The sequence below is a fragment of the Salvelinus namaycush genome, chromosome 14 (genome assembly GCF_016432855.1).
Source record: "Salvelinus namaycush isolate Seneca chromosome 14, SaNama_1.0, whole genome shotgun sequence".
In the NCBI taxonomy this organism is placed as follows: domain Eukaryota; kingdom Metazoa; phylum Chordata; class Actinopteri; order Salmoniformes; family Salmonidae; genus Salvelinus; species Salvelinus namaycush.
In genome coordinates, this window is record NC_052320.1 from 35,762,627 (window position 1) to 35,789,249 (window position 26,623).

At 49.0% G+C, this 26,623-nt stretch overlaps 1 protein-coding gene across 1 annotated transcript in view; it reads left to right on the top strand.

The window, feature by feature from the left end:
• Window positions 1-5,824, top strand: part of LOC120059452 (monoglyceride lipase-like) — a 28,783-nt gene extending 22,959 nt beyond the window's left edge. The window contains exons 5-8 of the mRNA XM_039008505.1: window positions 827-937; window positions 1,190-1,279; window positions 3,557-3,772; window positions 4,696-5,824. Coding sequence (XP_038864433.1) covers window positions 827-937; window positions 1,190-1,279; window positions 3,557-3,772; window positions 4,696-4,818 — 540 coding nt within the window. The 3' untranslated portion in view covers window positions 4,819-5,824. The remainder of the gene's footprint in view (window positions 1-826; window positions 938-1,189; window positions 1,280-3,556; window positions 3,773-4,695) is intronic.
• Window positions 5,825-26,623: the final 20,799 nt, after the last annotated feature.

A 26,623-nucleotide genomic window follows, 5' to 3' on the forward strand; every position in this document is an offset into this window, starting at 1 on the left:
CACTCGATAGAGGCCCCCACTCTCATGAATATTCAAACATCTGACAAAGAGAGGGCAGACAAACACTGTTCAAACAAATTTGCCTCCCAAAAGCCCTCCACAATTATCCGTGCCAAATTGATTGATTCTAGGAAGCCGTTGCGTAACTTCTAATTAGTTTACCCTCGCGTATTTGATTTAAAGGAAAAGTCCACCCAAAAACGATCTTTTGATTTTTGTTTCGTTAGTCCATTGTTTTGTTGATATAGTCCCAACATGTTTTGCATGTCAGCACTCAAGTTTTCAAGATATATTACTTTCAAAATACAGAAATTCACTGAGTACACAAAACTCTTTCCATGACATAGACCAGGTGAATCCAGGTGAAAGCTATGATCCCTTATTGATGTCACTTGTTAAATCCACGTCAATCAGTGTAGATGAAGGGGAGGAGACGGGTTAAAGAAGGACTTTTAAGGGGGGGGGTGCAACTCAATATTAGGAAGGTGTTCCTAATGTTTGGTATACGCAGTGTATAGCCGGTATCAGCCGTGCACGGAGATCGCTTTTCTTTCATGTTATTCAATTGTTACCATGCACCTGCAACAAAGATAGTGTAAGGGTCGACGCTGGTAGAGACAAAGGTAGCTCAGATGTGCGAGAGTGCCTTTTGAATTGTGTTCCTGTATTTTGAAAGTTATAGATCTTGAATACTTCATTGCTGACATGCAAAACATGTTGGGGTATCAGCAATGGATTAATGAAACAAATACCCAATGATAGTTTTTGGGTGGAGTGTTCCTTTAAATCACAAAAGACGTCATCGTTTCTCTTCCTTTTTCTTCAGGGTGGAGCCATCTCAATTCTGACGGCATGTGCACGGCCGAACGACTTTGCCGGCGTGGCTCTGATCGCTCCTATGGTCAGGGTGAACCCAGAGTCTGCCACACCCTTCAAGGTGGGTTTTGCCCATAGAAATAGGCTTTACTTCCTGTCCACCCATTACCCACCTATTCTTTAACGGGGATGCCCGTTCTAGGAATTATATTTCTGGGGTTTCACCTGCACACAGTCCCCTCACATTTAGCCTGTCACCAATGTTAACCACTCCATACCATGTTATTAATCCCTTTTACAACCACTGACCTGAGCTGTATTAGCTCCCTACATGCCTTTGTAATCTCTGTGGTTGTTCCTCTTTGTTCTTCAGGTGTTCCTGGCTAAAGTCGCAAATCAGATTGTGCCCAGTCTCTCTCTGGGCTTCATTAAGTCTAAATGGATTTCACGGGACCAAACACAGGTAAGTCTGGTCTATGGAATGTGTGTGTGTGTGTGTGCATCCTCAGTGCCTACACACACACACACACACACACACAGCGTTTTAAAGGCTGCTCCACAATAGAGGCTTGACTGAGATCCAGATCGTCCAGCTCTCTGTTTTGAACCAGTCCGGAATTGGCGACAGAGAGAAACATTTTCTATTTTTTTCCAGCTATTTTCCTGCAATTCTGGAACTGTTTCCATGGAGCTGAGATAAAATGTTGCAGTGTGAAAACTAATTTGCTGCACTTCCACGCATTTTGCCATGGCTATTTCTGTGTTCTTATGCTCAAACATTAATACAAAACCAATGGGGATCCCAGTCGGTGCCCCTAGGTACGTACCCTGCGTGCCCCGTCAGTAATCCAGCCATGCCAAAAATACTCCTAAATTCATCGTTTTGGGACTTTTCGATTCTCCCCGACAGTCTAGCTTTCATTTTGGGGATTTCTAGTTGTCAACGGTTATATTATTAAAAAATATATAGATCAATTGTATTTTCTACATTCAGTGCTTTCAGAAACTATTCGTACCCCTTGACTTATTCTACGTTTTGTTGTGTTAAAGCCTGAATTCCAAATGGATTTTTAGCAAATGTAAGTAAAATTAAACACAGAAATATCTCATTTACATAAGTATTTACACCCCTGATTCAATACATGTTATTATCACCTTGTGCAGTGATTACAGCCGTGAGTCTTTCTGGGTAAGTCTTGCACACCTGGATTGTACAATATTTGCACATTATTCTTTAAAAAAATCTTAATGCTTTGTCAACTTGGTTGTTGATCATTGCTAGACAGCCATTTTTAAGTCTTGCCATAGATTTTCAAGCCGATTTATTAAGTCAAAACTGTAACTCGGCCACTCAGGAACATTCAATGTCTTCTTGGTAAGCAACTCCAGTGTATATTTGGCCTTGCATTTTAGGTTGTTGTTCTACTGTAAGGTGAATTTGTCTCCCAGTGTCTGTAAACTGAATCAGGTTTTCCTCTAGGATTTTGCCTGTGCTTAGATCTATTCAGTTTATTTGTAATCAAAAAAATCTCCCTAATCCTTGGCGATGACAAGCACACCCTTAAGATAATGCAGCTACCACCATGCTTAAAAATATGAAGAGTGGTACTCAGTGATGTGTTTTGTACTCAGTGATTTCGCAGTTTTACTTTACTTTATTGCAAACTGGATGCATATTTTGGAATATTTGTATTCTGTACAGGCTTCCTCCTTTTCACTCTTGTCATTTAGGTTAGTATTGTGGATTAACTACAATGTTGTTGATCCATCCTCAGTTTTCTACTGTCACAGTCATTAAACTCTAACTGTTTTAAAGTCACCATTGGCCTCATGGTGAAATCACTGAGCTGTTTCCTTCCTCTCTGGAAACTGAGTAAGGAAGGTCTCCTGCATCTTTGTAGTGACTGGTTGTATGGATACACCATCTAAAGTTTAATTAGTGACTTCACCATGCTCAAAGGGATATTCAATATCTGCTTTCTGTATTTTTACGCATCTACCAATAGGTGTCCTTCTTTGCGAGGCATTGGAAAACCTCGCTGGTCTTTGTGGTGGAATCTGTGTTTGAAATTCACTGCTCGACTGAGGGACCGTACAGATAATTTGGTTGTGTGAGGTACAGGGATGAGGTAGTCATTCAAAAATCATGTTATACACTATTATTGCACGCAGAGTGATTCCATGCAACTTATTATGTGACTTATGCAAATGTTTACTCCTGAACTTATTTAGGCTTGCCAAAACAAAAGGGTTGAATACGTATTGACTTAAGACATTTCAGCTTTTCATTTGTAAAAAATATTTGAAAAACATAATTCCACTTTCACATTATGGGGTATTGTGTGTAGGCCAGTGACACAATCTCAATATAATCTATTTTAAATTCAGGCTGTAACACAACAAAATGTGGGAAAAGTAAAGGGGCGTGAATACTGAAGGCACTGTACTTCCTGTCTAGTTTTAGTCATTTAAGTTTACACCGAAAGCGTTTTTCTATCCCGGAAATGTATTTAGAAAAAGGTCTAAAGTTTTTATTTTGGTGTGGCGGCAATTTAGCAGCGACCCACCGCCGTGAGTGTTACATACTATACAATGATTGTATTCAGGCCATATCTTATACAGTAGTATGCACATCATGGGTCAATATTGAGAAAGCCAAACGCCCTATGGGTTACTATCAGTGAAACATCTAAGGGAAATGCTCAGTGGTCACTCAACAGCCTCTTCCTTTACCCTGCAGGTTGAAGCGTATGACACTGACGAGTTGAACTATCACGGTGGGATGCGTGTGTCATTTGCCATGCAGCTGATAGGCGCGTCGGAGCGGATCGAGAGAGAGATACCCGCCATCACCTGGCCCTTCCTGCTTCTCCATGGCGACGTGGACAAGCTGTGTGACATCGGAGGGTCCCAGATGATGTTTGACCAGGCCCCGAGCGCGGACAAGAAGATCAAGGTGGGCACTAGCACCAGAGCCATATATTTAGATCAAATATATTTAGATAAATATATAGTATGGTTAAATATACACTACCGTTCAAAAGTTTGGGGTCTCTTTAGAAATGTCCTTGTTTTTGAAAGAGGCCCATTATCAGCAACCGTCACCCCTGTGTTCCAATGGCATGTTGCGTTAGCTAATCCAAGTTGATCATTTTAAAAAGGCTAATTGATCATTAGAAAACACTTTTGCAATTATGTTAGCACAGCTGAAAACTGTTGTCCTGATTTAAAGAAGCAATAAAACTGGCCTTCTTTAGACTAGTTGTGTATCTGGAGCATCAGGATTTGTGGGTTCGATGATCAATTAGCCTTTTAAAATGATAACCTTAGATTAACTAACACAACGTGCCATTGGAACACAGGAGTGATGGTTGCTGATAATGGGCATCTGTACGCCTATGTAGATATTCCGTAAAAAAAATCAGCCGTTTCTAGCTACAATAGTCCTTTACAACATTGACAATGTCCACACTGTATTTCTGATCAATTTGATGTCATTTTAATGGACAAAAAATTCGCTTTTCTTTCAAAAACAAGGACATTTCTGAGTGACCCCAAACTTTTGAACAGTAGTGTATGTCTCTGACTAGCACTGCACAGGCCAAAACAGACATGTCGACAGACCTGAATAGCCCAGACACTGAGTCATACAAACTGATATAGACAAGCCAGTATATTTAGAATGGACACCATCTTATCTGCTCTTGAACTTCAATATTTTTCTTTTCTTTCTCTGTTTGTTTAACTGGCTGTTCCAAGTCCATACATCATCATCACTTGTCACACTAAAGAGAGAGGGGGAACAGAGAGGGTGAGAAATAGGGAACACAGAGAGGTAAACAGACAGAGCTAATCGTATGTGTGTTCTCTCTCTTTCAGGTGTATGACGGAGCATACCATGCCCTGCACCATGAACTCCCAGAGACTGCGGCGTCAGTGCTCAAGGAAGTCACCGGCTGGATCTCCGAGCGTCTCCCAGCATCTCCTTCTCAGGGGTCCTAGTCTCCTCTTCCTCTGCACCCCCCCCCCATCCCAACCAACCCCGCCCTCCATGCTGTATTACCACTGTATGAACCTCAAACCTTTCTACATTTGTACTGACCATTTGCAATACTAATGCCAACTTGTCAGTAATCTTTGGACCCCTAGGGCCATTGTAGGGAAGTCCTGATTTCCTTGGCTCTACATTAGGGACAACAGCTGTGCCCCAGATGCCAGGCGACAGGTCATAGTACATATATCAGCCATGTCTCTCTGTACTGAGTTCAAAGAGAGCCATGCTGAGAGCTGGACCAAGCGCAATTCACAGAGGCATTTTTTGTCATTTGTAACCACGGTGATCACCAGGCCGACAGAAACGTGTTGAATTCCCCCCATGCTGCGGTGCTCCCTTTTGTGTGTTGCCGTGGAGACAACTGGCCTTTGTTCTCCCCTCCATATCTCAGATCTTCTGTTCATAGAGTCAAACATCTTGGACTCGTTTGAGCGCCCCAGACTGCTGCCCCCAATGGTTATTTGTCAGAACTGCAGGGTTTAGGTGGCTGCAGCCCAAGACAGAGAAGCTGCCCGTTACCATGGCAGCATCTCAGAAAAAAAAAAGTTGAATCCATTGGAGCGCCACTGTAAAACGAGGCATGCTGTGACCCATTATACAGTAGATGCTGTGTACAGACAAAGGCATCACTTCGCTGCAGTTGTCTCTGCATTTATGAAGATGACAGGGCCTTAGTGTACCACCTGCAACATCAACATTTATGGGTGTTCCCCATAGTCTGCATTGGACTAATACAGATTATAATGTATTGTTATGAGTGGAAAGCCCACCTATCTTGTTACATTTATGATTGATGGCTTACTGACCAATCGGATGAAAGCTTTCTTATATTGTTTGCACGCTGGTTTGATCGTCAGATTGACAGATGGCCCCGGCATGGAACACATAGTTATTGTGCTGGAGCTAGTCCGTCTTTGTGTGGTTAACAAACTGTCAATAAACAGCAGAAAGAGAGAAGGTCGTGGTTTCCTTCTTCCCACGCCAACATCAACCAACGAGCAGCTGACAGAAATAAGACGGGACTTATCAGGTACGGTACAGTAGCTGGCTAAGCTAACTCTTGGTGACGTTAACTGTGAAGCCAACTTACTGAAGAGGCTAGCTGGTCAACTCTAAGGAGCCAACACAGCACTGGTGTCGGAAGTGCTTCATTTCATACTTTTGTTTTATTTTATACTTTTATTTAAAGGTCCCGAATAGTGAAAATCATGTTTTTCATCAAATATTCAGATGAAACCAGTTCATAGTAGGTTGACCCAAGTATGAAAAATGACTATCTGGTACATTGACAAAGTTTATCATAGAGTTACTGGTCCCCCCATGTCAAATGCTTGGATTCAGGAGGCAGGCGGTACTTCCGCTTTATGCAACATCACGTAAAGCCAAACATTCTATACACCAATGGTAGTGTCCTGTAATCTTAACTAATTTAAATATGTAAATACGCCTTAAAACCGTCATCACATGTGCATATCATACAGCTTTGTTTACAAACCGTAAGATCGCTTCAAGCAGAACGTGAAAGCGAGTCAGACTCGAGTCACAAATATGATGACTTGCAACTCGACTTTGACACCAATGACTCGTGACTTAACTTGGACTTTAGCCTTTTGACTCGAACTGACTTGATAACCTCCCCAAGCCCAAATGTTAAAAATGATGCTATTAAAAAAGTGTGCAGCGCATCAATTAACAAGTTCAGATTACAGTTTGAATCGGACAGCAGTCAATCAAATTGTGGCAGCTGAGAAAAGGTTGCGCGTGGCAGTGCAGAGGAATGTCGGTGGGTGAATTCAGTCGGCGCCTTTGGAAAGATGACACCCCAAATTATTATTTTCGGATATAAAGACTACGCTGTAGTCAACAAAAAACGGATTGCAACTTGCAAAAAATGCGGGAATAAAATTACAGACGGAGGAGCAACAACTTCCAACTTTGTTCGACATTTGAAGCTGCACAAAGAACGGTAAGTCGTGGCTAATATAGCCGACAGCTATATATAATTTTGCTTGTGTAGCATGTAGGCTAACGTAACATTAAATCAATGAACCTCCACACAGTCAGTCAGTGCGGGAACGTGATCATTGCACCCAAGATTGAGTTACAACTGGCTAGGCAGTTGGTAGCCTAAATCCTGCCTGATGTTACTGCTGTTCCTGAAACCATTGACATACAGCCTACTGTAACCACACACAGAAAGGGTGTGTGTGTGTGTGTGTGTGTGTGTGTGTGTGTGTTGGGCGATTGTGTACAAGCCTACATCGCCCGATTGCGATCCTCGATAGTCGATCGCTATGGGGGGTCTTTCTCATGGCTACCAATGTATTTCCATGGAAATATGTTTATTTGGAAAGTAATAAATATATATATATATATATTTTTAAAGCATTCATGATTTGCGTAAATGTAATATACTAACTATTACTCTTGTTAAAAATACGAAATGGTATTAAATTTGGTGAAGAGCACATTATGACCTGTTTAGGACTCGAAACTCAAAGTTTAGGACTTGAGACTTGACTCGGACTTGCCTGTCTTGACTTGGGACTTGACTTGGGACTTGAGTGCTAAGACTTGAGACTTACTTGTGACTTGTAAAGCTGGTAACTAACCACTTCATCTGTGTTGTGACTTTTAGCTAGCAAGCTACTTACCAGCATGCTGGAAAAAGCACAATGTGTTGTAACTGGATGCCATAGTGTTAATTTAAACTGGAACTGACAGCCTTTAAGCAACATGAACACGTATTAAATCTGTTCATATGCTCCCCAGGAAGAATATTACACTTTTTTTTTTCTTCTGACAAGCGAGCACTTACATATGTTAATTTTCACGTTTTGATAAATTCATAGAATGTTTGGGAATGACATATAGTAAGGCATTTGGGGAAATTACATAGCAATATAGAGTGGGAAAACGGCTGTGCGTTTGGACAATTAATAGGTACGGCAGTAAATAAAACCGAATAAAAACATCTAGTCCAGAACGGGAGTCTATGCATTAGATAAACCTTCTCAAATGTTTTCAGCTAGTTGGCCGTCAAAATTGCACTAATAAACGATGGTGAATAGTAGCCGGCTCCAATGCATGCTTGTCCCAACCCACGTTTTGACAACTGAATGGGAACTTGCCTGCCCGCTCATTTGATCGATACCAAATACATTTGACTGACAACTAAGAGATCTGCTAAATGTGGATAACAGTCATTCAAGTTCAGCATAACTAGCTAGCAAAGCGATTCACATATTGGTAGTAAACCAAATGACACCTGCACCTCTAGCTGTAGCCACCGAAAAAAGTCGGTCACTCACTGTTAAGAGAATTTTGTTCTCAATGTTCATAAACTGAACTTCAATTAAACTACTCTGTCTGTTACTAAGAATTTATAAGGTTCTTATTGAAATGAAACAGACAGAGGCCAGTCTACAATAGTCAGCAAAGTTTATTTACGAGAGCTCTCCCATGCATATACAAAAACGTTCCTTTTATACTATTCTCTTAACCTACGCACATACATACACACTAATATTTGGATTCTCTCTTTTTCTCCTTGAGTCTCACCAAAGTTTATTACCACACAGCTGACAGTTCCAGTCCCCCCCAGATACGGGGAAATCTGGAGGGGCTCTCCCTGTCCTATCTTATCTTCCCAGAGTTATAGCCGGGTCGGTTCAAACATAGTTTAATGATCCACTTTGTTTTCTTTAGGCACACACATACATCCTCTCTTCCTAGGTACATGCTACATAACCTCTTTCTTATGAACTAACATTATTAATCAATGTAGAAAAACAAGGTAGAATTCAGTTAGTTATAGTTCTACGTTAAATGTATACATAATTTAGTCATTATTCATAAAAATCATAACACTCACCCACTGCTCTAATGACATCCTCCCAGCAGCTAGCTAGCTAACGTTAGGCAGCTAACATTTTAGGTGGCTAAATAAATAGCTAGCTACATAAATACAAACTCTAGCCCAGGGGTGTCAAACTCAATCAGAGCACAGGCCATACTGAAAAAACACAAATAATTAATGGGCCAGACTTAGCCTATTGTTATAAAATAACATGAACCTATGACCCAAACTGGCCATTGTTTATAAGAAAAAAATATGGCCCTTAATAATGCCCACTTATGTACACAGGATGCTGTATATACAGTTGAAGTCGGAAGTTTACATACACTTAGGTTGGAGACATTAAAACTAGTTTTTCAACCACTCCACAAACTATAGTTTTGGCAAGTCAGTTAGGACATCTACTTGATGCATGACACAAGTCATTTTCCAACATTTGTTTACAGACAGATTATTTCACTTATAATTCACTGTATCACAATTCCAGTGGGTGAGAAGTTTACATACACAATGCTCTATGCTTTCCTTATTAATACGTTTTGAATAAAGTAATATCCTGATTGGTGATTGACCTTGTCTCTCATTGTTGGTTAGAATTTCCACCACACTAGTCAGTTGTACAACTGAATGCCTTCAATTGAAATGTGTCTTCTGCATTTAACCCAACCCCTCTGAATCAGAGAGGTGCGGGGGGCTGCCTTAATCGACATCCTCATCTTCGGCGCCCGGGTAACAGTGGGAATACAAATATATTTTATAGAAAAGATACACCCTTTTAGTCTTCTTCACAAACAACAGATGTATGGAATGGGTCACAAGGTGAAACTTGATATATGAGAAAGGAGTATAACGCCAGATAGCATTTGCTATGAAGACTCATCTTATTGTTTAGTCTGGCAGCTAAGATGAGGCTCCGATCTCTTTCCTGGTACTACATAGCACAGAAACGACAATTCATTCTATGGCATAAATCAATTGTCAACTCCAGATACTCCCATCTCAAGTAAAACCCCTTCATGACCACACACATGGAGAAGCTCACTGAGGGGAGTGAGCCTCTAGGTCATACACTCCCCCAGGACCGGTGCAACATCAGAGATGACATACAATGGTTCCAGACACTACCCCACATATCTTTTCTCAGACCTTATCTCCCCCAAGGAGGGAGTGACTGGCTCACAGACATTGTGGAGACAAGTAAGTGGTACCCCATCAATCACGCCATCCCTTCACATGGTTTAGAATAGGTAAAGACACATTCACATATGAAGACAATGTTCCCTCCTGTCCTCTTCTCTTTCTGATATTCTGCCTAGCACCAGAGATGTGTGAAAGACAAGCCTGACTTCTCCCCTCTCTGGGCCCCAAGTGACTGAGCCCCAGCTGAGGGAGGAAGTGTAACGCTCGTCGTTGGAATGAGAAGAGATGTCGGACCAATACGCAGCGTGGTAAGTGTCCATATTCAATTTATTAACTGAACACTAAGAAATACAAAATAACACCGTGAAATACAAAACGAAAAGGAAACAGTCCCATATGGTGATAACACAGACACAGGATACAACCACCCACAAAACACAAAGAAAAACAGGCTACCTAAATATGGCTCCCAATCAGAGACAACGACTGACACCTGTCTCTGATTGAGAACCATACTAGGCCAAACACATAGAAACAGACAACCTAGACATACAACATAGAATGCCCACCCACATCACACCCTGACCAAACAAAACATAGAAACATACAAAGCAATCTATGGTCAGGGTGTGACAGGAAGTGCAACTGCCAACACCAGAGTCCGAAGGGATTCATTCTAATAACAAGCATATCGTATATGCATATTATGCAGATAAGACATCTTAATTATCTATGTTACCTAACTAATTCTGATTCTTCCGCCACACTAGGTATCCCCTTTTCCCTTTCCCTTTTTTACTTTCAAAGTCTTAGCTAGCAGTCATCATCATGAATCAAGTCGACAATCTACTGGCAAATCCTTTTTAATCCTTGTCATATGACAAGAAATAATGAAGAGAAATTATAGATAAAATGTCTCGGTGCTCATGAACATAGACAGGCCTCTAACTCCTCTAGCTCCACAATGAGAAATGGTGCAGGCCAGGCAGCAGGCTGTTAGCCACCCTGCCAGCTTAGTGGAGTCTGCCACTAGCATAGTCAGTGTAGTCAGCTCAGCTATCCCCATTGAGATTGTGTCTGTGCCTCGATCTAGGTTGGGCAAAACTAAACATGGTGGTGTTCGCCTTAGCAATCTGACTGGAATAAAGACCTCTCCATTCCTGTCATTATTGAAAGAGATTGTGATATCTCACATCTCAAAATAGGGCTACTTAATGTTAGATCCCTCACTTCCAAGGCAGTTATAGTCAATGAACTAATCACTGTTCATAATCTTGATGTGATTGGCCTGACTGAAACATGGCTTAAGCCTGATGAATTTACTTTGTTAAATGAGGCCTCACCTCCTGGTTACACTAGTGGCCATATCCCCCACGCATCCCGCGAAGGCAGAGGTTTTGCTAACATTTACGAAAGCAAATTTCAATTTACAAAAATAAAAAGACTGCGTTTTTTTCTTTTGAGCTTCTAGTCATGAAATCTATGCAGCCTACTCAATCACTTTTTATAGCTACTGTTTACAGGCCTCCTGGGCCATATACAGCATTCCTCACTAAGTTCCCTGAATTCCTATCGGACCTTGTAGTCATGGCAGATAATATTCAAATTTTTGGAGACTTTAATGGAGACATGGAAAAGTCCACAGACCCACTCCAAAAGGCATTTGGAGCCATCATCGACTCAGTGGGTTTTGTCCAACATGTCTCTGGACCTACTCACTGCCACAGTCATACTCTGGACCTAGTTTTGTCCCGTGGAATAAATATTGTGGATCTTAATGTTTTCCTCATAATCCTGGACTATAGACCATCATTGAATTACGTTTGCAATCGCAACAAATAATTTGCTCACACCCCAACCAAGGATCATCAAAAGCCTTGCTATAAATTCTCGGACAACCCAAAGACTCCTAGATGCCCTTCCAGACTCCCTGCACCTACCCAAGGACGTCAGAGTACAAAAATCGGTTAACCTGTAACGGCGTTCCTCCTCCTCTTCATCCGAAAAGGAGGAGTAGTGATTCGACCAAAATGCAGCGTGGTTATATGACATGATATTTATTAACAAAACGGAAAAACACGAAAACACTTTAACAAACTACAAAACAATAAACGACGTAGACGAACCTGAACATAAGAACTTACATGACACGAAGAACGCATGAAACAGGAACAGACTACATAAACCGAACGAACGAACAAACAAACCGAGACAGTCCCGTGTGGCGCGACAAACACAGACACAGGAGACAACCACCCACAACAATCAATGTGAAAACACCTACCTTAATATGGCTCTCAATCAGAGGAAATGAAAACCACCTGCCTCTAATTGAGAGCCATATCAGGTCACCCTTTAACCAACATAGAAACACATAACATAGACTACCCACCCAAACTCACGCCCTGACCGTCAAACACATACAAAATAACAGAAAACCGGTCAGGAACGTGACATAACCCCCCCCTCAAGGTGCGTACTCCGAACGCACCACCAAAAGTCTAGGGGAGGGTCTGGGTGGGCGTCTGACCACGGTGGTGGCTCAGGCTCTGGGCGAGGTCCCCACCCCACCATAGTCAATCCCAGCTTACGTCTCCCCCTTCGAATGACCACCCTCATTTTACACCCACTTAATTTAAAGGGTAACTTTAAGATAAGGGGCAGCACCGGGACAAGGGGCAGCACCGGGATAAGGTAGCTCAGGACAGAGAGATAGCTCAGGACAGAGAGGTAGGTCAGGATAGAGAGGTAGCTCAGGATAGAGGGGCAACTCCGGACTGAAGGGCAGCTCCGGACAGAGAGACAGCTCTGGACTGAGGGGCAGTTCTGGATAAATAGCAGCTCTGGGCTGAGGGGCAGCTCATGGCTGGCTGACGGCTCTGGACGCTCATGGCTGGCTGACGGCTCTGGACGCTCATGGCTGGCTGACGGCTCTGGACGCTCATGGCTGGCTGACGGCTCTGGACGCTCATGGCTGGCTGACGGCTCTGGACGCTCATGGCTGGCTGACGGCTCTGGACGCTCATGGCTGGCTGACGGCTCTGGACGCTCATGGCTGGCTGACGGCTCTGGACGCTCATGGCTGGCTGACGGCTCTGGACGCTCATGGCTGGCTGACGGCTCTGGACGCTCATGGCTGGCTGACGGCTCTGGACGCTCATGGCTCGCTGACGGCTCTGGACGCTCATGGCTCGCTGACGGCTCTGGACGCTCATGGCTCGCTGACGGCTCTGGACGCTCATGGCTCGCTGGCGGCTCTGGCAGATCCTGTCTGGTTGGCGGCTCTGGCAGATCCTGTCTGGTTGGCGGCTCTGGCAGATCCTGTCTGGTTGGCGGCTCTGGCAGATCCTGTCTGGTTGGCGGCTCTGGCAGATCCTGTCTGGTTGGCGGCTCTGGCAGATCCTGTCTGGTTGGCGGCTCTGGCAGATCCTGTCTGGTTGGCGGCTCTGGCAGATCCTGTCTGGTTGGCGGCTCTGGCAGATCCTGACTGACGAACGGCTCTAGCGGCTCCTGACTGACGAACGGCTCTGACGGCTCGGGACAGACGGGCGGCTCTAATGGCTCGGGACAGACGGATGGCTCAGACGGCACTGGGCAGACGGATGGCTCAGACGGCACTGGGCAGACGGATGGCTCAGATGGCGCTGGGGAGACGGATGGCTCAGATGGCGCTGGGGAGACGGATGGCTCAGATGGCGTTGGGCAGACTACAGACTCTAGCCGACTGAGGCGCACTGTAGGCCTGGTGCGTGGTGCCGGAACTGGAGGCACCGGACTGGAGACACGCACTTCAAGGCTAGTGCGGGGAGCAGGGACAGGGCACACTGACCTCTCGAAGCGCACTATAGGCCTGGTGCGTGGTACCGGCACTGGTGGCACCGGGCTGAGTGCACGCACATCAGGACGAGTACGGGGAGAAGGAACAGTGCGTACAGGGCTCTGGAGACGCACAGTAGGCTTAGTGCGTGGTGCCGGAACTGGAGGCACTGAGCTGGAGACACGCACCATAGGAAGAGTGCGTGGAGGAGGAACAGGGCTCTGGAAACGCACTGGAAGCCTGGTGCGTGGAGTAGGCACTAGTGGTACTGGGCTGGGGCGGGGAGGTGGCGCCGGAAATACCGGACCGTGCAGGCGTACTGGCTCCCTTGAGCACTGAGCCTGCCCAACCTTACCTGGTTGAATGCTCCCCGTCGCCCGCCCAGTGCGGGGAGGTGGAATAACCCGCACCGGGCTATGTAGGCGAACCGGGGACACCATGCGTAAGGCTGGTGCCATGTAAGCCGGCCCGAGGAGACGCACTGGTGGCCAGATGTGTAGAGCCGGCTTCATGGCACTTGGCTCAATGCTCAATCTAGCCCTACCAGTGCGGGGAGGTGGAATAACCCGCACCGGGCTATGAACACGTACAGGAGACACCGTGCGCTCTACTGCGTAACACGGTGTCTGCCCGTACTCCCGCTCTCCACGGTTAGCCTGGGAAGTGGGCGCAGGTCTCCTACCTGCCCTTGGCCCACTACCTCTTAGCCCCCCCCCAAGAAATTTTGGGGTTTCTTCGCGGGCTTCCTTGCTAGTCGCGTACCCACATAACTCCGGTTCCTCTCTCCGGTTGCCTCTGCTCTCCTAATCGCCTCCAGCTGTTCCCATGGGAGGCGATCTCTTCCGGCTCGGATCTCTTCCCATGTATAGCAACCCTTGCCGTCCAATACATCCTCCCATGTCCACGAGTCCTGGTTACTTTGTTGCGCTCCCCCACGCCGCTTGGTCGTATTATGGTGGGTGGTTCTGTAACGGCGTTCCTCCTCCTCTTCATCCGAAAAGGAGGAGTAGTGATTCGACCAAAATGCAGCGTGGTTATATGACATGATATTTATTAACAAAACGGAAAAACACGAAAACACTTTAACAAACTACAAAACAATAAACGACGTAGACGAACCTGAACATAAGAACTTACATGACACGAAGAACGCATGAAACAGGAACAGACTACATAAACCGAACGAACGAACAAACAAACCGAGACAGTCCCGTGTGGCGCGACAAACACAGACACAGGAGACAACCACCCACAACAATCAATGTGAAAACACCTACCTTAATATGGCTCTCAATCAGAGGAAATGAAAACCACCTGCCTCTAATTGAGAGCCATATCAGGTCACCCTTTAACCAACATAGAAACACATAACATAGACTACCCACCCAAACTCACGCCCTGACCGTCAAACACATACAAAATAACAGAAAACCGGTCAGGAACGTGACATAACCCCCCCCTCAAGGTGCGTACTCCGAACGCACCACCAAAAGTCTAGGGGAGGGTCTGGGTGGGCGTCTGACCACGGTGGTGGCTCAGGCTCTGGGCGAGGTCCCCACCCCACCATAGTCAATCCCAGCTTACGTCTCCCCCTTCGAATGACCACCCTCATTTTACACCCACTTAATTTAAAGGGTAACTTTAAGATAAGGGGCAGCACCGGGACAAGGGGCAGCACCGGGATAAGGTAGCTCAGGACAGAGAGATAGCTCAGGACAGAGAGGTAGGTCAGGATAGAGAGGTAGCTCAGGATAGAGGGGCAACTCCGGACTGAAGGGCAGCTCCGGACAGAGAGACAGCTCTGGACTGAGGGGCAGTTCTGGATAAATAGCAGCTCTGGGCTGAGGGGCAGCTCATGGCTGGCTGACGGCTCTGGACGCTCATGGCTGGCTGACGGCTCTGGACGCTCATGGCTGGCTGACGGCTCTGGACGCTCATGGCTGGCTGACGGCTCTGGACGCTCATGGCTGGCTGACGGCTCTGGACGCTCATGGCTGGCTGACGGCTCTGGACGCTCATGGCTGGCTGACGGCTCTGGACGCTCATGGCTGGCTGACGGCTCTGGACGCTCATGGCTGGCTGACGGCTCTGGACGCTCATGGCTGGCTGACGGCTCTGGACGCTCATGGCTGGCTGACGGCTCTGGACGCTCATGGCTCGCTGACGGCTCTGGACGCTCATGGCTCGCTGACGGCTCTGGACGCTCATGGCTCGCTGGCGGCTCTGGCAGATCCTGTCTGGTTGGCGGCTCTGGCAGATCCTGTCTGGTTGGCGGCTCTGGCAGATCCTGTCTGGTTGGCGGCTCTGGCAGATCCTGTCTGGTTGGCGGCTCTGGCAGATCCTGTCTGGTTGGCGGCTCTGGCAGATCCTGTCTGGTTGGCGGCTCTGGCAGATCCTGTCTGGTTGGCGGCTCTGGCAGATCCTGTCTGGTTGGCGGCTCTGGCAGATCCTGACTGACGAACGGCTCTAGCGGCTCCTGACTGACGAACGGCTCTGACGGCTCGGGACAGACGGGCGGCTCTAATGGCTCGGGACAGACGGATGGCTCAGACGGCACTGGGCAGACGGATGGCTCAGACGGCACTGGGCAGACGGATGGCTCAGATGGCGCTGGGGAGACGGATGGCTCAGATGGCGCTGGGGAGACGGATGGCTCAGATGGCGTTGGGCAGACTACAGACTCTAGCCGACTGAGGCGCACTGTAGGCCTGGTGCGTGGTGCCGGAACTGGAGGCACCGGACTGGAGACACGCACTTCAAGGCTAGTGCGGGGAGCAGGGACAGGGCACACTGACCTCTCGAAGCGCACTATAGGCCTGGTGCGTGGTACCGGCACTGGTGGCACCGGGCTGAGTGCACGCACATCAGGACGAGTACGGGGAGAAGGAACAGTGCGTACAGGGCTCTGGAGACGCACAGTAGGCTTAGTGCGTGGTGCCGGAACTGGAGGCACTGAGCTGGAGACACGCACCATAGGAAGAGTGCGTGGAGGAGGAACAGGGCTCTGGAAACGCACTGGAAGCCTGGTGCGTGGAGTAGGCACTAGTGGTACTGGGCTGGGGCGGGGAGGTGGCGCCGGAAATACCGGACCGTGCAGGCGTACTGGCTCCCTTGAGCACTGAGCCTGCCCAACCTTACCTGGTTGAATGCTCCCCGTCGCCCGCCCAGTGCGGGGAGGTGGAATAACCCGCACCGGGCTATGTAGGCGAACCGGGGACACCATGCGTAAGGCTGGTGCCATGTAAGCCGGCCCGAGGAGACGCACTGGTGGCCAGATGTGTAGAGCCGGCTTCATGGCACTTGGCTCAATGCTCAATCTAGCCCTACCAGTGCGGGGAGGTGGAATAACCCGCACCGGGCTATGAACACGTACAGGAGACACCGTGCGCTCTACTGCGTAACACGGTGTCTGCCCGTACTCCCGCTCTCCACGGTTAGCCTGGGAAGTGGGCGCAGGTCTCCTACCTGCCCTTGGCCCACTACCTCTTAGCCCCCCCCCCAAGAAATTTTGGGGTTTCTTCGCGGGCTTCCTTGCTAGTCGCGTACCCACATAACTCCGGTTCCTCTCTCCGGTTGCCTCTGCTCTCCTAATCGCCTCCAGCTGTTCCCATGGGAGGCGATCTCTTCCGGCTCGGATCTCTTCCCATGTATAGCAACCCTTGCCGTCCAATACATCCTCCCATGTCCACGAGTCCTGGTTACTTTGTTGCGCTCCCCCACGCCGCTTGGTCGTATTATGGTGGGTGGTTCTGTAACGGCGTTCCTCCTCCTCTTCATCCGAAAAGGAGGAGTAGTGATTCGACCAAAATGCAGCGTGGTTATATGACATGATATTTATTAACAAAACGGAAAAACACGAAAACACTTTAACAAACTACAAAACAATAAACGACGTAGACGAACCTGAACATAAGAACTTACATGACACGAAGAACGCATGAAACAGGAACAGACTACATAAACCGAACGAACGAACAAACAAACCGAGACAGTCCCGTGTGGCGCGACAAACACAGACACAGGAGACAACCACCCACAACAATCAATGTGAAAACACCTACCTTAATATGGCTCTCAATCAGAGGAAATGAAAACCACCTGCCTCTAATTGAGAGCCATATCAGGTCACCCTTTAACCAACATAGAAACACATAACATAGACTACCCACCCAAACTCACGCCCTGACCGTCAAACACATACAAAATAACAGAAAACCGGTCAGGAACGTGACATAACCCCCCCCTCAAGGTGCGTACTCCGAACGCACCACCAAAAGTCTAGGGGAGGGTCTGGGTGGGCGTCTGACCACGGTGGTGGCTCAGGCTCTGGGCGAGGTCCCCACCCCACCATAGTCAATCCCAGCTTACGTCTCCCCCTTCGAATGACCACCCTCATTTTACACCCACTTAATTTAAAGGGTAACTTTAAGATAAGGGGCAGCACCGGGACAAGGGGCAGCACCGGGATAAGGTAGCTCAGGACAGAGAGATAGCTCAGGACAGAGAGGTAGGTCAGGATAGAGAGGTAGCTCAGGATAGAGGGGCAACTCCGGACTGAAGGGCAGCTCCGGACAGAGAGACAGCTCTGGACTGAGGGGCAGTTCTGGATAAATAGCAGCTCTGGGCTGAGGGGCAGCTCATGGCTGGCTGACGGCTCTGGACGCTCATGGCTGGCTGACGGCTCTGGACGCTCATGGCTGGCTGACGGCTCTGGACGCTCATGGCTGGCTGACGGCTCTGGACGCTCATGGCTGGCTGACGGCTCTGGACGCTCATGGCTGGCTGACGGCTCTGGACGCTCATGGCTGGCTGACGGCTCTGGACGCTCATGGCTGGCTGACGGCTCTGGACGCTCATGGCTGGCTGACGGCTCTGGACGCTCATGGCTGGCTGACGGCTCTGGACGCTCATGGCTGGCTGACGGCTCTGGACGCTCATGGCTCGCTGACGGCTCTGGACGCTCATGGCTCGCTGAAGGCTCTGGACGCTCATGGCTCGCTGGCGGCTCTGGCAGATCCTGTCTGGTTGGCGGCTCTGGCAGATCCTGTCTGGTTGGCGGCTCTGGCAGATCCTGTCTGGTTGGCGGCTCTGGCAGATCCTGTCTGGTTGGCGGCTCTGGCAGATCCTGTCTGGTTGGCGGCTCTGGCAGATCCTGTCTGGTTGGCGGCTCTGGCAGATCCTGTCTGGTTGGCGGCTCTGGCAGATCCTGACTGACGAACGGCTCTAGCGGCTCCTGACTGACGAACGGCTCTGACGGCTCGGGACAGACGGGCGGCTCTAATGGCTCGGGACAGACGGATGGCTCAGACGGCACTGGGCAGACGGATGGCTCAGACGGCACTGGGCAGACGGATGGCTCAGATGGCGCTGGGGAGACGGATGGCTCAGATGGCGCTGGGGAGACGGATGGCTCAGATGGCGTTGGGCAGACTACAGACTCTAGCCGACTGAGGCGCACTGTAGGCCTGGTGCGTGGTGCCGGAACTGGAGGCACCGGACTGGAGACACGCACTTCAAGGCTAGTGCGGGGAGCAGGGACAGGGCACACTGACCTCTCGAAGCGCACTATAGGCCTGGTGCGTGGTACCGGCACTGGTGGCACCGGGCTGAGTGCACGCACATCAGGACGAGTACGGGGAGAAGGAACAGTGCGTACAGGGCTCTGGAGACGCACAGTAGGCTTAGTGCGTGGTGCCGGAACTGGAGGCACTGAGCTGGAGACACGCACCATAGGAAGAGTGCGTGGAGGAGGAACAGGGCTCTGGAAACGCACTGGAAGCCTGGTGCGTGGAGTAGGCACTAGTGGTACTGGGCTGGGGCGGGGAGGTGGCGCCGGAAATACCGGACCGTGCAGGCGTACTGGCTCCCTTGAGCACTGAGCCTGCCCAACCTTACCTGGTTGAATGCTCCCCGTCGCCCGCCCAGTGCGGGGAGGTGGAATAACCCGCACCGGGCTATGTAGGCGAACCGGGGACACCATGCGTAAGGCTGGTGCCATGTAAGCCGGCCCGAGGAGACGCACTGGTGGCCAAATGTGTAGAGCCGGCTTCATGGCACTTGGCTCAATGCTCAATCTAGCCCTACCAGTGCGGGGAGGTGGAATAACCCGCACCGGGCTATGAACACGTACAGGAGACACCGTGCGCTCTACTGCGTAACACGGTGTCTGCCCGTACTCCCGCTCTCCACGGTTAGCCTGGGAAGTGGGCGCAGGTCTCCTACCTGCCCTTGGCCCACTACCTCTTAGCCCCCCCCCCAAGAAATTTTGGGGTTTCTTCGCGGGCTTCCTTGCTAGTCGCGTACCCACATAACTCCGGTTCCTCTCTCCGGTTGCCTCTGCTCTCCTAATCGCCTCCAGCTGTTCCCATGGGAGGCGATCTCTTCCGGCTCGGATCTCTTCCCATGTATAGCAACCCTTGCCGTCCAATACATCCTCCCATGTCCACGAGTCCTGGTTACTTTGTTGCGCTCCCCCACGCCGCTTGGTCGTATTATGGTGGGTGGTTCTGTAACGGCGTTCCTCCTCCTCTTCATCCGAAAAGGAGGAGTAGTGATTCGACCAAAATGCAGCGTGGTTATATGACATGATATTTATTAACAAAACGGAAAAACACGAAAACACTTTAACAAACTACAAAACAATAAACGACGTAGACGAACCTGAACATAAGAACTTACATGACACGAAGAACGCATGAAACAGGAACAGACTACATAAACCGAACGAACGAACAAACAAACCGAGACAGTCCCGTGTGGCGCGACAAACACAGACACAGGAGACAACCACCCACAACAATCAATGTGAAAACACCTACCTTAATATGGCTCTCAATCAGAGGAAATGAAAACCACCTGCCTCTAATTGAGAGCCATATCAGGTCACCCTTTAACCAACATAGAAACACATAACATAGACTACCCACCCAAACTCACGCCCTGACCGTCAAACACATACAAAATAACAGAAAACCGGTCAGGAACGTGACATAACCCCCCCCTCAAGGTGCGTACTCCGAACGCACCACCAAAAGTCTAGGGGAGGGTCTGGGTGGGCGTCTGACCACGGTGGTGGCTCAGGCTCTGGGCGAGGTCCCCACCCCACCATAGTCAATCCCAGCTTACGTCTCCCCCTTCGAATGACCACCCTCATTTTACACCCACTTAATTTAAAGGGTAACTTTAAGATAAGGGGCAGCACCGGGACAAGGGGCAGCACCGGGATAAGGTAGCTCAGGACAGAGAGATAGCTCAGGACAGAGAGGTAGGTCAGGATAGAGAGGTAGCTCAGGATAGAGGGGCAACTCCGGACTGAAGGGCAGCTCCGGACAGAGAGACAGCTCTGGACTGAGGGGCAGTTCTGGATAAATAGCAGCTCTGGGCTGAGGGGCAGCTCATGGCTGGCTGACGGCTCTGGACGCTCATGGCTGGCTGACGGCTCTGGACGCTCATGGCTGGCTGACGGCTCTGGACGCTCATGGCTGGCTGACGGCTCTGGACGCTCATGGCTGGCTGACGGCTCTGGACGCTCATGGCTGGCTGACGGCTCTGGACGCTCATGGCTGGCTGACGGCTCTGGACGCTCATGGCTGGCTGACGGCTCTGGACGCTCATGGCTCGCTGACGGCTCTGGACGCTCATGGCTCGCTGACGGCTCTGGACGCTCATGGCTCGCTGGCGGCTCTGGCAGATCCTGTCTGGTTGGCGGCTCTGGCAGATCCTGTCTGGTTGGCGGCTCTGGCAGATCCTGTCTGGTTGGCGGCTCTGGCAGATCCTGTCTGGTTGGCGGCTCTGGCAGATCCTGTCTGGTTGGCGGCTCTGGCAGATCCTGTCTGGTTGGCGGCTCTGGCAGATCCTGTCTGGTTGGCGGCTCTGGCAGATCCTGTCTGGTTGGCGGCTCTGGCAGATCCTGACTGACGAACGGCTCTAGCGGCTCCTGACTGACGAACGGCTCTGACGGCTCGGGACAAACGGGCGGCTCCAATGGCTCGGGACAGACGGATGGCTCAGACGGCACTGGGCAGACGGATGGCTCAGACGGCGCTGGGCAGACGGATGGCTCAGATGGCGCTGGGGAGACGGATGGCTCAGATGGCGCTGGGGAGACGGATGGCTCAGATGGCGTTGGGCAGACTACAGACTCTAGCCGACTGAGGCGCACTGTAGGCCTGGTGCGTGGTGCCGGAACTGGAGGCACCGGACTGGAGACACGCACTTCAAGGCTAGTGCGGGGAGCAGGGACAGGGCACACTGACCTCTCGAAGCGCACTATAGGCCTGGTGCGTGGTACCGGCACTGGTGGCACCGGGCTGAGTGCACGCACATCAGGACGAGTACGGGGAGAAGGAACAGTGCGTACAGGGCTCTGGAGACGCACAGTAGGCTTAGTGCGTGGTGCCGGAACTGGAGGCACTGAGCTGGAGACACGCATCATAGGAAGAGTGCGTGGAGGAGGAACAGGGCTCTGGAAACGCACTGGAAGCCTGGTGCGTGGAGTAGGCACTAGTGGTACTGGGCTGGGGCGGGGAGGTGGCGCCGGAAATACCGGACCGTGCAGGCGTACTGGCTCCCTTGAGCACTGAGCCTGCCCAACCTTACCTGGTTGAATGCTCCCCGTCGCCCGCCCAGTGCGGGGAGGTGGAATAACCCGCACCGGGCTATGTAGGCGAACCGGGGACACCATGCGTAAGGCTGGTGCCATGTAAGCCGGCCCGAGGAGACGCACTGGTGGCCAGATGTGTAGAGCCGGCTTCATGGCACTTGGCTCAATGCTCAATCTAGCCCTACCAGTGCGGGGAGGTGGAATAACCCGCACCGGGCTATGAACACGTACAGGAGACACCGTGCGCTCTACTGCGTAACACGGTGTCTGCCCGTACTCCCGCTCTCCACGGTTAGCCTGGGAAGTGGGCGCAGGTCTCCTACCTGCCCTTGGCCCACTACCTCTTAGCCCCCCCCCAAGAAATTTTGGGGTTTCTTCGCGGGCTTCCTTGCTAGTCGCGTACCCACATAACTCCGGTTCCTCTCTCCGGTTGCCTCTGCTCTCCTAATCGCCTCCAGCTGTTCCCATGGGAGGCGATCTCTTCCGGCTCGGATCTCTTCCCATGTATAGCAACCCTTGCCGTCCAATACATCCTCCCATGTCCACGAGTCCTGGTTACTTTGTTGCGCTCCCCCACGCCGCTTGGTCGTATTATGGTGGGTGGTTCTGTAACGGCGTTCCTCCTCCTCTTCATCCGAAAAGGAGGAGTAGTGATTCGACCAAAATGCAGCGTGGTTATATGACATGATATTTATTAACAAAACGGAAAAACACGAAAACACTTTAACAAACTACAAAACAATAAACGACGTAGACGAACCTGAACATAAGAACTTACATGACACGAAGAACGCATGAAACAGGAACAGACTACATAAACCGAACGAACGAACAAACAAACCGAGACAGTCCCGTGTGGCGCGACAAACACAGACACAGGAGACAACCACCCACAACAATCAATGTGAAAACACCTACCTTAATATGGCTCTCAATCAGAGGAAATGAAAACCACCTGCCTCTAATTGAGAGCCATATCAGGTCACCCTTTAACCAACATAGAAACACATAACATAGACTACCCACCCAAACTCACGCCCTGACCGTCAAACACATACAAAATAACAGAAAACCGGTCAGGAACGTGACATAACCACCTACCTGAGGAACCAAATTGAACCTTGCGTAATACCCTAGATGCAGTCACACCCCTAAAAACAAAAAAACATTTGTCATAAGAAACTAGCTCCCTGGTATACAGAAAATACCCGAGCCCTGAAGCAAGCTTCCAGAAAATTGTAATGGAAATGGCGCTACACCAAACTGGAAGTATTCCGACTAGCTTGGAAAGATAGTACCGTGCAGTATCGAAGAGCCCTCACTGCTGCTCGATCATCCTATTTTTCTAACTTAATTGAGGAGAATAAGAACAATCCGCAAAGCTAACTAAAAAGCAGCATTCCCCAAGAGAGGATGGCTTTCACTTCAGCAATGATAAATTCATGAACTTCTTTGATGAAAAGATCATGATTATTAGAAAGCAAATTACGGGCTCCTCTTTAAATCTGCGTATTTCTCCAAAGCTCAGTTGTCCTGAGTCTGCACAACACTGCCAGGACCAAGGATCAAGGGAGACACTCAAGTTTTTTAATACTATATCTCTTGACACATTGATGAAACTAGTCTTGGCCTCTAAACCTTCAAGCTGCATACTGGACCCTATTCCAACTAAACTAAACCATTCCCCTCTAATTAAAATTTAAAAAACTGTTGCGCAGCAACTCACTGCCTTCCTGAAGACAAACAATGTATACGAAATGCTTCAGTCTGGTTTTAGACCCCATCATAGCACTGAGACTGCACTCGTGCAGGTGGTAAATGACCTTTTAATGGCGTCAGACCAAGGCTCTGCATCTGTCCTCGTGCTCCTAGACCTTAGTGCTGCTTTTGATACCATCGATCATCACATTCTTTTGGAGAGATTGGAAACCCAAATTGGTCTACACGGACAAGTTCTGGCCTAGTTTAGATCTTATCTGTCGGAAGGATATCAGTTTGTCTCTGTGGAAATCAACTGACAAATCAACTGTACATTTCGGTGTTCCTCAAGGTTCCGTTTTCGGACCACTATTGTTTTTACTATATATTTTACCTCTTGGTGATGTCATTCGGAAACATAATGTTAACTTTCACTGCTATGCAGACATTACACAGCTGTACATTTTGATGAAACATGGTGAAGCCCCAAAATTGCCCACCCTGGAAGCCTGTGTTTCAGACATAAGGAAGTGGATGGCGGCAAATATTTTACTTTTAAAACCTGACATAACAGAGGTGCTAGTTCTAGGCCCCAAGAAACAAAGAGATCTTCTGTTGGATCTGAAAATTAATCTTGATGGTTCAGTCATTTCAAATAAAACTGTGAAGGACCTCTGTGTTACTCTGGACTCTCTTTTTACGAACATATCAAGAATATTTCAAGGACAGCTTTTTTCCATCTACGTAACAATGCAAAAATCTGAAACTTTCTGTCCAAAAATGATGCAGAAAAATGAATCCATGCTTTTGTCACTTCTAGATTAGACTACTGCAATGCTCTACTTTCCGGCTACCTGGATAAAGCACTAAATAAACTTCAGTTAGTGCTAAACACGGCTGCTAGAATCTTGACTAGAACCAAAAAAATTGATCATATTTCTCCAGTGCTAGCCTCTCTACACTGGCTTCCTGTTAAGGCTAGGGCTGATTTCAAGGTTTTACTGCTAACCTACAAAGCATTACATGGACTTGCTCCTACGTACATGCCTACACGTACGCTACAGTCACAAGACGCAGGCCTCCTTATTGTTCCTAGAATTTCTAAGCAAACAGCTGGAGGCAGGGCTTTCTCCTATAGAGCTCCATTTTTGTGGAATGGTTTGCCTATCCATGTGAGAGATGCAGACTCGGTCTCGACCTTTAAGTCTTTATTGAAGACTCATCTATTCAGTAGGTCCTACGATTGAGTGTAGTCTGGCCCAGGGGTGTGAAGGTGAACGAAAAGGCACTGGAGCAACGAACCGCTCTTGCTGTCTCTGCCTGGCCGGTTCCCCTCTCTCCACTGGCCTTCTCTGCCTCTAACCTTATTACGGGGGCTGAGTCACTGGCTTACTGGTGCTCTTCCATGCCGTCCCTAGGAGGGGTGCGTCACTTGAGTGGGTTGAGTCACTGACGGGACCTTCCTGCCCAGGTTGGCACCCCCCTCGGGTTCGTACCGTGGGGGGGATCTTCATGGGCTATACTCGGCCTTGTCTCAGGGTAGTAGGTTGGTGGTTGAAGATATCACTCTAGTGGTGTGGGTGCTGTGCTTTGGCAAAGTGGGTGGGGTTATATCCTGCCTGTTTGGCCCTGTCCGGGGGTATCGTCAGACAGGGCCACAGTGTCTCCCGACCCCTCCTGTCTCAGCCTCCAGTATTTATGCTGCAGTAGTTTGTGTCGGGGGGGGGGGGGGGGGGGGCAATAGGGTCAATCTGTTTATATCTGGAGTATTTCTCCTGTCTCTTCCGGTGTCCTGTGTGAATTTAAGTATGCTCCCTCTAATTCTCTCTCTCCCTTTTCTCTCCTTTTTACTCTCCCTCTCTTTCTTTCTCTCTTCTCTCAGAGCACCTGAGCCCTAGGACCATGCCTCAGGACTACCTGGCCTGATGACTCCTTGCTGTCCCCAGTCCACCTGGTCATGCTGCTGCTCCAGTTTCAACTGTTCTGCCTGTGGCTATGGAACCCTGACCTGTTCATTGGACGTGCTACCTTGTCCCGGACCTGCTGTTTTGACTCTCTCTCTACCGCACCTGCTGTCTCTGAATGATTGGCTATGAAAAGCCAACTGACATTTACTCCTGAGGTGCTGACCTGTTGCATCCTCTACAACTACTGTGATTATTATTATCTGACCCTGCTGGTCATCTATGAACGTTTGAACATCTTGGCCATGTTCTGTTATAATCTCCACCCGGCACAGCCAGAAGAGGACTGGCCACCCCTCAGAGCCTGGTTCCTCTCTAGGTTTCTTCCTAGGTTCTGGCCTATCTAGGGAGTTTTTCCTAGCCACCGTGCTTCTACATCTGCATTGATTGCTGTTTGGGGTTTTAGGCTGGGTTTCTGTACAGCACTTTGTGACATCGGCTGATGTAAAAAGGGCTTCATAAATAAATGTGATTTATTGATTGATCGGCCATTGGACATAAAGATTACACAACAAGTTGGAAATCACAAATTCAACAATACATTTTTCCGAGTTCCCACCATAAATCCAGAGAATGCCAGACAAGCCAAGGTGAGTCCAAAAATGTCTTGTATGCTGCTGCATAAATGATGTAATGTGCAAGGGAGATATGTATACTGTAGCTAAGAAAGTAA